The sequence below is a fragment of the Talpa occidentalis genome, unplaced genomic scaffold, assembly GCF_014898055.3.
Source record: "Talpa occidentalis isolate TD23 unplaced genomic scaffold, MPIMG_talOcc4v2.1 talOcc4.8, whole genome shotgun sequence".
In the NCBI taxonomy this organism is placed as follows: domain Eukaryota; kingdom Metazoa; phylum Chordata; class Mammalia; order Eulipotyphla; family Talpidae; genus Talpa; species Talpa occidentalis.
This window is the reverse complement of record NW_023605194.1, coordinates 71,410,672-71,425,561: the sequence shown is the minus strand read 5'-3', so window position 1 is coordinate 71,425,561 and position 14,890 is coordinate 71,410,672. Positions and strand designations below refer to the sequence as shown.

The 14,890-nt window shown below is 55.4% G+C and overlaps 1 protein-coding gene across 1 annotated transcript; it reads right to left on the bottom strand.

Annotated features, from left to right (window-relative positions):
- Positions 1–3,005: 3,005 nt before the first annotated feature.
- LOC119234694 (C4b-binding protein alpha chain-like) lies at positions 3,006–14,064 on the bottom strand. The gene is made up of 11 exons (XM_037497713.1): positions 13,959–14,064; positions 12,690–12,872; positions 11,800–11,899; positions 9,695–9,780; positions 9,358–9,549; positions 7,554–7,736; positions 6,757–6,948; positions 5,174–5,362; positions 4,445–4,612; positions 3,602–3,777; positions 3,006–3,281 (listed from the first exon to the last, which is right to left on the bottom strand). The coding sequence occupies exons 1-11, from the start codon at positions 14,062–14,064 to the stop codon at positions 3,108–3,110; spliced, it is 1,749 nt and encodes a 582-aa protein (XP_037353610.1). The 3' UTR covers positions 3,006–3,107.
- Between the last annotated feature and the right edge of the window lie 826 nt (positions 14,065–14,890).

The window sequence follows — 14,890 nt, the reverse complement described above, 5'->3', positions numbered from 1 at the left end:
AGAAAACAATTGATCCCAGAGTATGAACGTTCTGTACTTGTATTAACATTCTTTTTTGTGTGTAGGACAAATACACACACTCCTCCGTGGGCTGGCAGCCCCGAGATCATTGCCAACGGAGCAGCTGTGGGCGTGTTTCTGCTCCCAAAGGCACAAGGAACAGACATTGCACGTGCGATCGATCATTCTATTAATACCAGGAAAGGAATAAGTTTCTACTGTGCTAAACCTGAAAGAAAATCCATAAGCAACCTCTCTGTCAAGAAACATTTTCAGTCATAGAAATAAATAAGTATCATGCATTATGTGTAAATATTCCCAAGGGGCAGTGACCTCACTTCACCCATAAAACAGCAGCATCAGACAGTCAGGATGCATGGGGCTGGAGGGAGCCTGGCGTGGGGCTGGCGGGATCACAGTTCAGGGCCCACTCCCAGGCCTCTTTGCAGGTCAGGGGGGCTTGGAGACCACGCTGCTTGGCAGGGCCTGTGCATCCCTCGCTACAAAGCCAGAGCTACAGCCGGCATCTCTGTCATGTCTGGGAGCGCCTGATAACCCTCCTCCCCCAGAGCCTCAGGTCTCAGCTGGAGACAGACCACCACGCAGTGGTGTGTTCCTGGGAGCAAAGCAGGGGCTTGGCAGTGGGCAGCTGGGCAGATGAGCACTGGTGACTTCACACGCTGTCACCCACAACAGTGATTGCAGCAGTGGCCAGGCCTTGGGGGACCCCACGACAGCCTGGCTGTGAGAAAGGAGAACTAGTCCATCCCCACAGGGTGGGAGCGCCGTGCTCTGCCATCCAGGGTGGGGCAGGCGGAAACAAACGCCATCCAAGCTGATAGTGTGAGGGGCGTGGGGTCATGTTGGGGAAGAAGCAGGCAGGCAGTGGCAGTGGAGGTGGACATGCAGCAGTGAATTCGGTTTGCAAAAGCGTGAGCCTTCACCCTCGGTCACAATGGTGCTGGACACCAGCGCTGCCTCAACAAAAAATTAACAATCAAAATTAAATTCATTAGATACAGTTTTCAAAAGGAAAAATAACTAAAGGGGCAGGAGGCTCTCAGACATCAGACAGCAGGACGCTGACAGGGCCCAGCGTCCAGGCCCCCGAGTCGTCAGGGTAGCCCCGGTGGCGTCTCCAGCTCACTTGCGAAAGGTCGGGGCGAACTTGTACTCTGCTGGGTCAGCAGCTCTGCCCCCGAGGTCACCCAGGGACCAGGTTCCTTCCCCTTTGTGCTTCTATGCACCCCACCACCACCCCCAGGATGCTGTCCTCTAGCTCAGTTCACCAGGGTCGCCGGCACAGTCAGCATCTCAGCCTTCACAGGGTGAAAGAGGAATTGGATGCCAAAGCTTCCATTTTAGGCAAGTGGCCAGGAAGCTGTCCCATGGGGAAGTGGTGGCCCAGGTCACAGTACCCCTGCGCTGGTGACCGGCCAGCAGCCTGAGCCAGAGCCCTGGGAGGCTGGAGCGTAGCCAGTACTGCTCTGGGGATAGCGCAGGGCTGGAGCCTGAGCAGGGAGGTGCTTCGAGCCTCCTAGCCACTGCAGCAACCCTTCCCCTTCCCTCCACCCTCTGTGGTACCCACCAGTCACAGAGCTTCCTGGACACCTCCCCGGGTGCCCACAATCCATGTCCCAGGAGTCCCAAGTCCATTATCAGCCAAACGGACTACTGGCAGGTGGGTGAGGGCTTGAGCGTGTCTGTCCCTGCTAAGGAAAACAGGCACAAACGAGATGGGGGCTTGGTGGCTCCAGGGCTACCTACCGCGAGCCTTCAGCCTTCCATGGCGGTCGCCCCTCTGAGGACGGCCTGTGGTCAGGTGTAAACACAAACCCTCCCTAGAGGTGAGAGTCAGGAGTTGCAACCTAGAGGCTGCGTCCAGTGCTCCCAAGACAGGAAGAAGGGCCGGGGCTTGGGGGTGTGTCGACATCTAATGGGAGTTTTACAGAACACACGTGCAGGGGCTTGCAGAGCTTTGGTGAAGGCTCCTCGAGGGCCCATGTCCAAAACACCCCCGGAAGGCCTGGCTGCACGAGACGAGCTTGTGTGGGGCCCTTGTTTGACAGGACCTGATGACCAAGGCAACAGCAGTCTTGTTTTTGTTTTGTTTTGTTTTTTGTTATTTTTTTAAGATATATTTATTTATGCATACAAGAGCTGGGGTACAGGCCAGAGATGTGGGGGGTGAGAGGATCCACCAGAGACAGAGTGGGGAACAGAACAGGCAGACTGACTGAAACACACTGCTGAGGAGAGCAGAGGGCGAGGCAGGAGAGGTCTGCTGCTCCATGTGGGTTGCTCCCTGGCTGGGCGGGGATGGAACTCATGCTGCAGAGACTGTGGATTGCTTCATAGTGCAGTGCTTAACCTCTTGTGCCACCAGGGAGGCCCAACAGTCTTGTTTTTGGTCTTGAAATTTCTTAAGCTTTTATTATTTTAGCAATATGTTCAGGATTCAGCCTTGTGCTCCGGGTACTTGCTCTGTTCCTCCCCCAGTGTAATGAAAAACTTGAGACATTTTGGGCAGAACAAACATTAAAAGACTAAAGACAGAAACAAGAAGACTCAGCAATGGCCTCTGAAGACAGAGTGGCAGTCAGCTCTTCTGGCTCTTTCGTTTTCCATACCCCATACCCAGAGCTGGTAAAGATGCCCAAAGGGGCAGATGGAAAAAAACACGCCCAGTGAAATCCTGCTCTCTCAGGCAGAAGATCACGAAATGGCAGCCTGCCAAGATGGAGGACTTCCAGACAATAGTACATCACCTGCAATAAATAGAAAGTCCCAGGAAAGAAATACACGCTATAAGGAAGAGTCAAGTGGGAATTTTAGACTAGAAAATGCACGGACCCAGATACAGAATTCAGGGATGGTTCAAGAGCAGAAGGTGGTGGTGGTCAGGGGGAAAATCAGTGAATATGAAGCCAGAAAAAGGAAAGGACCCAGTCTGGAAAAGGGAGGTGAAAAACTCAGTCTTCGGACTAAACAGGTTTGATGCATGAATATTTATTACAATGAATCTAGGAGCACAAAGGCTGGTGGAGTACGAACAGACATGAGTGCTCCAAGGGTGGAGGCACATGTTTCTGCTGTTTCTGGAACAATCACAGCTCAGATGCCAGCATGGATTCCTTTCCCTTGTTTCTCTGCAACTCCAGTTGTTCAATCTCCAAAAATAACTTATATACATCTAGCGCCATTCTCACATCATCGGGGTTGGGAAGACACTGCAAGATTTTCCTGCCCGCCACCACCTGCTCACAGCCTTTGGGGAACACCTGAGGAGAGTCGGGGTGAGTGAGGCTGAGAGGGCATGGAGGGCAGAGGCCATTCCCACTGCCCACCTGGAGCTGGAACAGAATATTACATAGTCTGGAAAAAGGAAAGTTCGAGCCAGCACACCCGGGTCTGAGGCCCTTCTCAGCCTACGGGGTTCAGTTTTCCGTTCTCAAGTGACAGCAGAGAGATTCAGGCCAAAAAAGAGAATCCCCCGAATGGTGTAGAAATGGACCCTGAGCAGCCAACTCCCACCTTTGCTGGCAGGAGAGTCTTGGGAGTCCCTTCTGAGGCACAGAAGCCCCTGAATCATGCTACTTACCCACTCACACTTGGGTACCGCTGGAGCCCAGGTTTTGTTCTCCGAGCAGGTGATGTTCTGGGAACCAACCAACTCGTAGCCAGGGTCACACTGGACGCTGAGTGTCTCGGGCTCTTGATACTGTCTCCGCTCCACGGACAGACGGCCATGACCTACCACGGGCTTCTGACATTGGGCTGCAGCGGAGAGACAACCGTACAAAATCCGTAAACTCCAGGAACGAGATACGAGACTCGAGGGCAAAACAGCTCTGCATTTAGGTGTGGCCGATGGTTCTCTCTTTCCTTTTATTCTGATAATAACAACAGCACTAATGAGCGTATTTTTGAGCATGAGCTCATCTCGGACAATGCTGGCCCTTCTCTGGTGGTGATGTCAGCTGGCCAGCGCTGTGGCGTGGGCTCCACCATCCTCAAGTAGCTGAGCAAGTGGGGTGGGACTAGGCTAAAACACTTGGCCGAGACCAGGACATCTCGAACCCATGTCGGGGCCATGGGGGGGGCTGTCACCAGACCCCCAGCTCTCAGAGCCTCCAGCCTGGCGCCCCGGCCCTTTCTGGTACCCGAGTCTCTGACAGCAAAGTGATGGTAACCACTGCCCGGGACAGGCTGGCTCACGGGTGCCTCCCCCGTCAGGGCAGGAGGCACCTGTCTGAGGCTGAGGGAGGAGTGGCCATTGGTGATGCCTCAGTCAGCCAAGGACGAGGACAGGGCACCCCCACCCCAGAGGAGAGTGGGGAGACAAGAGCCTGGCTCTCTGCTTCCAGCACCTCTGAATGCAGTGACTGTTTATAGCCACTGGGTCCCGTCTCTATCACCCTGGCCAGACTGGGAAGGAGGTTACCTCTGCACTTGGGGGGTTCCCCCAACCAGCGTGAGTCTTTGCAGCTCAGACTTTTCTTGCCCACCAGAGCATAGCCGCTGTTGCAACTGTACACGACCTCCTTCTCTCTGAATAACCTAATGTTTAGGTCGTAGTGTCCATGGGCAACGACAGGTGGAGAATGACAGCCTTGGCAGAGACAGACGGGAAGTGCATTCGTACAGAGGACATGGTATACCCCAGGGTCTGGGCTCCAGGAATGCCCCCTCCTTCTGCCCCTCTGCCCATAAACTCACGTACCCCATGCGCCTAGCTGCCTCCCATGAGCCTCGGGCAGAGAGAGCACCACAGCTCCCCCACCAGCCCACTCAGGGGTCACTTCCGTGACCTTCAAAAATGGAACCGGTGGGTACAACTCCCAGGTGCGGGGTGAGTACACACCTCTAGCCAGGCCAAGGGGATGCAGTGGCACAGCCTACACCCTTCCCCTCAAATCAGCAGATTTAAACAGCTTTGGGCAGGTTAAGGCACATGGCCATGACGAAGGGCGGAATGAGGACCAACGCTAGGAAGGGATGCCGAGCTGGGCAGCCCCGGGTGAGGCAGGCCCGGCTAGAGCCCATGAACCCAGAAAAGGAAAAGGAGACACATCTCGGCCAGGTCTGGGGGCTCTTCACCCACCCCTGAGCCCCCCCAGGAAGCCAGCACTTTGCCTTGAGGACTCGCCAGGCCCCCTGGTACGGCTCTTACTGTTATCACAGCTCGGCGCCTGGGGGTCCCACGTGCCGTCCGCCTGGCAGGTCGCTGAGAACTTGAACTCTTCGGAACACCAGTACTCAACCGTGTCCCGGAAAGAGTAGGTGCAGCTGCTGGAGGAGGTGTGTCTCACCACGTGAATGACTGTGTCGTTCTTCAGCTCTGGTATGGGGCAGCAGATCTCTGCAAGACAGGGGGCACTGGGAGAGGGCGGGGCTCCACACCAGGTCTGCCAGGTGTGCCAAGGTGCCCACCAGCCTTTCTCCTCCAGCTAAATATCTCCACTAGAAGGCTCCAAAGTGAGAAGATGGATTAAATTGCAGGAGAAGGTAAGTCCGAAGCCCTTCAAGAGCAAGGTCAGGGACCCTGCCTCCTCCGACGGCCTGGTGCCAAGGTGACCGGCTGCCTGCCCACCCCCGTCCCTGGGGACAATGGCCTTGCTACGCCCACCTGCTGGGGACCCTAGAAATAAGTGATCATTTTTGCTGAGAACCAGGCTTTCTCCGTTCCGGATGCCAAATTTTGGAGAAATGTTTCTTCTGATTCTTTTGTTTTAGTGCCTAAGAGAGATACAGGCATAAACTTTGTACTCGCGAGGAGAAATACTTGCAGACACACTTCGTATTTGATGTGAAAGGAAGCAGCTGAACAGAAGAAGGTTCAGATCAGGGGTCGGCATTTCCTGTTAGCTCTCAGCCGGTATGGTCTTGAACTCCCCAGACCAGACGTTCCCACATGCAGGAGCTCCACCCCCTCAGCTAACACTCATGCAAGCTTCTCATGATGGGAGTCATGGTCCAAGTTCATACTTAATCAGATTTAGTGCTAACCTGGATGAAGACCATTTCACTTCTGTGTTTTAAATGGTTTTAGAAAATCATTTATTAAATAATTAAACCAATAATACCGTTCTGGGCAAAATAAATGATTAAAAAGTAGCTTTATACACACGAGAAACACATTTATATAGAAAATGAGTGTATTAATTATCTGCCATGGTTTTCATTCATTAAAAAGCCTCCCTGAGGACATGTACTTATTAATCCTTTGTTAAGTGGCAGCAATACTTTTTGACAAATGTAGTCTTGATCCCTTTCATGAAAATCTCTCATTCCAGCTCCCTGGAGTGAGCCTGCCCAGTGGCTCCAGACCCGAAGTGGGTACCGGGCAGCTGGCCAAGCATGTGCCCTTTGGCTGACGTTGCCCCCAGAGCCTGCTCTGGGCAGAAGGGCTGCCAGGGAAAGGGGCCCTTGATCCCAGCAGGTAGGCGCTGTTCGCCCTCAGGACCAGGGCAGGGGAAGTTGCAGCCTCGGCCCCTCCAGTTCCCAGAGCTGGGGGGTTCTCCTAGCATAACAGCCCACTGCCCTGTGGAGTTAGCATCACTCTACATTAGTCTTGAACAAAGACGATAGGAAAAAAACTATGAAAACAAGAAAAAATTCCATAAAAATATTTTAAAGAAAAATAAATAAAAAAGGTAGACTACATTAAGTTTCTCTTGAGAAATCAACTGAAGTTCACCTTGGGCAGAAAATCCCAGCACCTGCGGGGCCTACAGGCAGGCATCCCGTGCTCACCCTCACACGACGTGGGCAGCGTCCAGCTCAGATTCTTCTGGCACGTCACCTCGGTGCTCCTGTCGGCCACAGGTTTATAGCCCAGGTGGCATGAGTATTGTAGCACGGTTCCCACGGCAAACAGGGCCCGGTCCCTGGGCCGGCGGTACATCCAGGAGGAGTGGGGGATGTTTGGGAGGCCCACGCAGCTGTCTGCTCAGGAAGCACAGAGAAGGATGGTCACGGTGGACGGCACTGCTGGTGCCACTGGCCTTGCTGCCCCTAGGGACCCTCTCGGCTACCTCTCAGCGTGAGGTCGTGTCAATGCTGCGGAGCTCCTGTGAGGTCAGAGAAAGGTACGTTTCCCTGGATCACATGACTATTGGTCTTTCACAACAGTCACTCCAATATAGCCAGACTGCTTCCCAACCACTGCACACAGCTTTGCATGAGTGTAGGCACCCAGAGCGCCTACAAGCCTAGTGTTCCCCTTAGAGTCAGGACGTGCACACCTGCTCACCTGCTCACCTGCTCACCTGCATACCTGCTCACCTGCATACCTGCTCACCTGCACACCCACTCATCTGCACACCTGCTCACCTGCACATGGCAGCCTTGTGGAACTTAAAGGACTTTTCCCACAGTGCACTGCCATCATTCTTTTTTCCAACAAGAAAAAAACTAAGGAAATCCTTGACCGAAACACCAATTTTTACAGTGATTCAGGTTGCCTTTACGTGCACTCATGTGTCCCTGCCCGCACCAGCATCTCTGCATCTCCTGAGAGGCCACACGGGGCCCCGTTGGTCCATACTCACTCAGCTCACAGGTGGGAAGGGCATGGTCCCACTTGCTATCATCCCCACAACGGAGCAAGCTGCTGCCTCTGAGGATGAAGCCTTCGTTGCAGGTGAGGGAGACGGAGTCCTTGTAAGCGTAGCTCTGTCTGAACCCAGAGGCCACCTTCCCATCTTTGATCTCTGGGTAAGGACAGTTGACTTCTGAAGAATCATAAGAAAAGACCACGGGTGTGTGGAAGAGAAATGGCGTAAGGCTTTCACAGCGGTCTGTACCAGCCCCAAGGGTTTGGGAAGCCGGAGGCTGCGCACGGGAGGCCTGAGGAGAACACGCCAAGCACGTCCCTCGACTTTAAAACCCCAGTGAGCCCCCATCGGGTCAGTCCTACTAGGAGGTGATTGCAGATTTCTCCATTATCCTCATTTTCCCAGACCAGCCACATGGAACCCAGAAGAAACACCGTCTCGAAATCTCCGTCTGTCCCTGGCTGTGGCTGCCTGGATGCCTGGGTGGTGGTGAAGCAGGAAATTGGTAAGTCTGCAGCTTGGGGGAGTCTGCTGCTTAGATTCTGCTGCTTGCTGGAACAGAGAAGAGGCTGGGTGCACTGCTCATCCACAGTGGTAGCCACGGCTACCTAGACCCCCTTTCCAAACAATAAAGAATGCCTATTCCATGATGGATGGGGGACAAGCTTCTGCATACAACCTGTATAAAACCCTGCCACTTCTGCCCTTCGAGGCTCAGACTTTTGGGAGTGATTCCACCGAGCCCGCCGGTGTTACAAGTAAATCTCTCTCCATCGCCCTGAGTGCCATCTGATTTCTCTGGGAAATTGCCATAACAGTGGGTCAGTGGCCAGAGGTGCGGAGATGGAGGTGTGAGAATCAATGACCCTCCTACACACAGCCGCCCAGCCCTGCCCACCCTGCTCCCCCTTCCTGTTGCTCCCCATGCTCTCCAGGCCTGGGCCCTGCACTGCCTGCTGGGTGGTGTCAACAGATGCCTGTGTGCAGTCTCGTGTCACTTCCACCACTGTCCACTCTGTACCGTGAGCTTGCTGGAACACAGCCTTTGCTCTCCTGGTCAGAGCCTCTCAAGGCCTCTCCTGTCCAGAGGTCTGAATTGCAGAGAGGGCCCCACGAGCCCCCACATGGCCTCCCCATCACGCCAGCCCCTCTTGGTCAGCCTTGGGGCTCTGCACTATCTGGGCTGCCCAACGTGACCAGTCCTGAGGCTCCCCAGCCAGCGTCTGCGTGGGTGTGAGCACAAGGACCATGCCCTCAGCTGGCCCTCCAGCAATCCGACAGTGTGCTGGGCTCAGCGAGTGCTGGGCTGTCCCGTGGCCTATGGCCTCCTGTGAGCTTGGCCACGGGCACGTGTTTCTCTGGCAGGGGGTGTTTCTCTGCCTGCTTGCTCCCCAGGCAGAAGACCACAGTCCCAAGTTCCTGCGGGGCACATGAACGCTACTCATTTTACACAAAAAGTCACAAAGGAAAGTGATGGGGTCACATCTGGGCCAGGGCCCGGAAAGTCAGGGTGCACAGGCTCACCTGCTTCTCCTGAAACCACATAGCAGCACATTCCGAGGGCAGGGCAGCCCGAGGGCCGAGCTGGCTGCCCAGCAGAGTGCCTGCATCTGTCCTAGACACAGCCGGAGCTACGCGATGGCCGCCCTGACTGCATTGGTGCTGGGCATTGCCATAAGTATCACCCACCAAATACATGACCCCCTCCGATAATCAGTTTCCTTTAACTCGCCCCCAGCCCCGCACACAAGCCTCCTGTGCACCAGCGGCTGCAGCCTGGGTTTAGCATACGACTCACTTTTGCAAGTAGGAGGACTTGGGCTCCAAACACTTATTGTTTTATTCTTGACTGCACAGGAGATGGAGGCTCTGCCCAGCATGGAAAAGGTGGGGTCACAGCTGTAGGTGACGGAGGACCCATAGGTGTAGACCTGGTCTCCGCCATTGTGCCTTCCGTGGGGGATTGCTGGAGGGGGCTCGCACTGGGCAACTGGGTGGGTGAGGGGAGAGGAGGACATGGCCAGAACCATTACAGGCCTGACATACATGACACACTTTGGCGGGGCTCAGGGGTAGCCACACCGCGGGCCCAGCACGTGGGGTGGACAGCCAGGTCAGGAGAAGCTCGCACTTACTGACACACTCAGGGAGGGGGTCGCTCCAATTTACACTGTTGTCATAGACCTCACAGTAGCTGGTGGTTGGGCCAATCAAGAGATATCTGGATAAAGTGGATCAAGAGTCTTAGTGGATTCCTTCCCAGCCTTGGGCGGGATTATTAGATGCAGACAGAGTGGGGGCTCTTGACACCAGACTCACCCTGTCACAGGAGCAAGGAGACAGCATGGCACCGCGCCCTGCCAGCAGCACCCCCAGGCCCCCCCCCAGAGAGCCCCCAGGTACCCACCAGGGACCCCCCCCAGGGACCCTCCAAGGAACCCCCAAACACCCACCAGGCACCCCCAGAGACTCCACAGGCACCCGCCAGCACCTACCAGGGACCCCCCCAGGCACCCACCAGGCACCTCCCAGATATTCCCAGGCACCCCCAGGTGCCCTGCCAGCAGCACCCACCAGGTGCTCCCCCAGGCACCCCCAGGTACCCCTAGGCACCCCCCAGGCACAGTCTACAAGAGATTCAAAGACAGGCAGCCAGCACCATGGACGTTCTGCAGGCCATGTTCTCTTTTCAGTATCAAGGCCTCAGGTTTTATTTGAACCTAAATGACTCGAGGAGTAAGATTCACGTGGAGGGTTTTGTTCTGTTTTGTTTTAGGGAAACCACAGTGTCAGCCGCAGTGCTGGGCTCTGGCAGAGGCAGGCATCAGGCAGCCAAGAAGGGCCATGAGCCCAGCGTGGGGCCCTGGGACAAGGCAGCTCCCAGGTGGGCAGAGCCCTGACCTCGGAGCTGAAGGCGGACGGGGTGGGCGGCCAGCGGGCCCATCGGAAGCCGCCCTGGACTAGGAATGTCCAGTACTCAGGTGAAAGGTAGGGGACACGCTGAGGCTACATGAGTGAGAAAATTCACTGAAAGAAAAGACCGAGGTGGGAGGAAAAGCCACGCTTGCTGTCGCCATCACCGGGGCCGCTGGGACCCTGAAAGACAAAGTGGCCAGACACCGTGGAAACCATGGACGACAGTGACTACCGGACTAGTGCTGACCCTGGAAGCACAAGCTCGGCACTGTGGCCAGCAGAGGCAGTGGCCGCTGCTTCCCGTTGGTCACGGGAGGCACGTCCCTGCCCCCTGTGAGGATGAACGCGGCCCTGATGGGAGCTTGGCCAGGCCTGAGCGAGCTCTTGGGTCAGTGCCTGAGGGCGGGCTGCTCCCTGGTGTCAGAGACAGGGAGACCACGGGGTGCAGGGCAGAGCACGGGCTTGGGATAGTGTATGAGGAACAGGTGCCAGCGGCTAAGCATGAGCATTCACCCATGAGAACAGGGAAGGAAAAGACATGGCTAGAGGCCCATGGGGGTGACTGTGGCAGCCTGTCCCTGGGCTTGGGCTTGGATTTTGCTCTTTTCTCCCAGGCTCGTCTGGCCCCTTTGCCCATCCCTATGTGCCCGCCAGGAGGTGCCCTAGACTGTAACAGGCTCCCAGGCCTCAGGGGCCCCGCTTCAGGCCACCCCTGTTGGGCTGGGGACTGACCCATGAGGGGACGGGTAACTTTGGGAGTTTTGTGTGAAAACTATTTTGTCTATTCTTTCCCTCTCTTCTCTATTCCACACTAAATGTATGAAAGTCCCTTTCCATCAGGGGTCATACACACTAGAGTGTTTTTGTCTTGATGTGGCCGACAACAGAGCCTATTAAGAGCAGGCAGGTTTGGGGGTCCCAGGGTACCCCTCAGCCTGCCTGCTACCAGATCCAGCAAAGAGGCTGTTAGTCCAGGAAAGCCTTGCACAATACAACTCTGGGCTCAGAAAGGAAACTGATGAAGCACCTCTTTGTGTGCAGACATAGCAATGCCTCCTGTGTACAGACTCAAAACCACCCTGTTACTGGAACGGAGCGAAATAAAAATGCCTGCTAACAACTGAGCTAGTGTCTATAAAAGGCAATACTGAGAGGGTACTTGAGAGCAGTTCTGTGGGCAGGAGCAGGCTGCTAAGGGTGGGGTTGGGGGGGATTCTCTCGAGGGAGAACTTTTCACACCCTCTTATTTTGAACCATGTGGACACATCAGCTGTTGTTAGAACTCAATGAGAGAAAAGTCTGGTTCTGGATTGGCTCCACTCACCCTTCTGAGCAGATGAATTCCAGTTGGGCCCCAAAAGAGAGGTCTGTCTTCACTACCACATGCCCATTACGCAGCTCTCCCGGGTTCTGGCACCGCTTCTCTGAGAGAGAGAGCACCCGGGTGATTAGCAGCCGCTGGGCCCTGCAGATGGGGACCAGAAAAGGGCCTGGTGGGTGCACCTGAACTTCTGCCTCCAGAGAGATGCAGTGACTCAGAGTCACTCACTCCTGATCCTGACTTACTCACTAGATATTTTTTTTGGGGGGGGTGCAAAATGAATACAAAACTTGATCTCATTTTGGGGGTGCATTTGCCAGCAGAGAACCACTTGGATGGAGTCTGCTCCGGGACGTGATCCACAGGCAGGCAGCAAGAACCTGGCCATGCTCGGGGATCCTTGGTCACGAAAAAAAAACAAAAAACAGGCAGCAGCACAGCTGTGCGCCCCGCCCCCCACCCCCCGCCCATGGGAGACACCCCAGAACACCATCCCTGCCAGTACGCGTCCCGGCACGTGGCAGGTGCTTCAGGGGAGGTGTCTTGGAAAGCCATACCCCTGTCTAGCCACACTTTTTAAATAATTTTGCAGCGCAAGCCTGGTTTCCAATATATTGAAGTTGAGCAGACATATAATTTCCAAAAGAAGTGCTGACTCACTCCCATGGCCACGGATGTCATCCATGTATGGAGCCAGGGGGTTCCCCATTACCTGTTTGGCTTATTGACTTATTTTGTTTGTATTTTTCATGCCTGTGGATGCTGAGATCAGGCCCGAAAACCAGCCCAGTTTAGTGATCTAAGATTCTTGTTAGTGCTTGGAAAGTTTCATTCCTGACACAACTTTGCAAAAAAAGGAAATAGAGCCAAGAAGAAAATACAGGGGTACTCACTGATGCAGAACTGGCTGTACTCCCACCGGCCTGACCGCTTGCAGACCACAACCTGGTGTGAGCTGGTCCTGCTGTAGCCGGGCCGGCAGTTGTACTTCACCTGGGTCCCCTCTTCAAAGATGGTCTTGTTCAGCTGACTCGTGGGAGACGCGAAGAGTAAATTGGGGAGGGGGCCACAGCTGCCTGCCGCCGGGAAGATCGGTCCGAGGGTTAGAGCTCAGGACACAGCACCTGAACCTCTCTCCCCTGGCCCTCAAGAAGCAGAATTCCTGTCACCTGCTGATGAACGACCTGTGACTGGCCAGTCACCAGGGCTTATTGGTCAATGACGCTGACGATGAAAAGCCACAAGGATAAAAGAAAAGCTCACTCCTCTACTCGAAGGAGCTCGACTGCCTGGAAGCTGGGTTTGCCCTCTAGTCAGCCTCTAGAACCCAGATTTGCCGACACAGACCTGGAAGGGTGCCCCTGGCCTTTGCTCCAGAGAACCAGTCTCCTAGCAAGGACGTCAGGGATCTCAGGCTGCCTAGAGGCAGGTGGTAGGCAGGGTGAGCTAAGAAGAACATTTAGATCTGTGCTTCCCCCACCTCTGGGTGTGTTATCAAGGAGGAGACATGGAGTCCAGGAACCTACAAATCTCTCTGCTTTTGTTTGTTTCTGCCTTGTGGCTTCATCGGAGTCACACGATGCAGTACATGCGTGTAAGTTCCAGGTGTGCATCATCACGATTCAGCGCCCACCCACCTTCCCCGAGAGCCCTCCCCTCTGCCTGCCCACTCACCACACCCTGGCCCTTCACTAGATGGCCCCTCCCCTCTCCTTCCAGAAACCTCTACTTGGTCCATCCTGGGAAAGTCTGGTTTTGTTTTATTTAGTTCATCCAGGAGACAGAAATCTTAATCCTGCCTTCCTCAGAGGAAGTGAACGGAGGACTGATTCACCTCTGGGGAGTCCCGACATGCACATGCACAGCCTGGGGGGCTCTAGGGGGCCCCGGCAGGGACCTGGTCCAGTTGGGCCGCCCCGCAGGACAAGTTTGGGACGAGTCATAGTTGCCACAGATTGTTCTCGAAATTCCTAGAGAGGAAATCCCAGGGGGGGAGCATCTAGAAAACACTCTCTTTTATGCATAAAGCAAACTTCTAAATTCCAACAATTCCAAGTCCCCCTAATTCCAAACTCCTGGTCAAATAAACCTCTTGTTCCTGGAACTGGTGTCTGCCAGCCTGTGGGCTGGCCGGCACTGGCTGGCCGGCTCCTGTCACTCACCCAGGGCAGTGGCCAACAGAGCAGCGAGCAGGGCCGCCTGGAGCAGAGCCGGAGCCCCTGCCAGAGACCCGCACCTCCCGGGGTCTCTCAGGCGTGCCTGTGACATGATCCTGCTGAGAGAAGTCAGTTTCATGAACAGGCCTCTGGCTCCTGCTTGACCCAAAGCGTGAGAGTCCAGGCCACGGCCCATGTATCCACGGAGCATGGTCTGGGCGGGGAGGCCAGGCCAGGGAGGACAGTGTGTGGCTCCGCCGGGACTTGAGGGGCTCCACATGGGGGCACAGGCCGGCAGGGTGGGAGGGGCTGCAGCTGGCATTGGACATGAAGTTGGGTATCTGGATGCAGGGATGGCCTGTGACCTTGCTGGAAGGCCCGTGACCTTGCCAGAAGGCCCTGGGAACAGACATGCACCTGCTGGGTGAGGTGGCGAGGCCAGAGGGGCAAGACGGCCATGGGCAGGAAGAGGTCGCCCTGCAGGGGTGCAGAGGTGGTGGCCAGGTGGCAGAGGGGTCGGAAGAAGGAGGCACATCAAGCAGAACAAGGAAGGAAAATGGAAGTGCCAAGAAGCTGGTCCCTGCCCGTGTTACTGGGAACTCCAGGCCACTGTGACCTGGGAACATGCCAGCCACACCTAGCCAGAGCCACACCTAGCCTGGCTTTGTAGAAGGATCTGTATCCATACAGGAGGCAGACCTGTAGGATTGGTGAAGAAAAAGAAAAACACACGCAATGAGGGCAGTTCCGGTGCCCAAACAGTCCGTGGCAAACTGTTTAGAGCAAAGTCACGAGGGCACTCTCCTCCCCACTACGGGACAGTCCCCGCCCTGCGGGGCTGTGGGAGGTCGCTGCCCACGGAGTGCTGGGTCCCCCCTTTATCCCCACCCTGGCCGGCCATGTGTCCATAACTCCACTAAGCCCAGACCCTCTTGGGC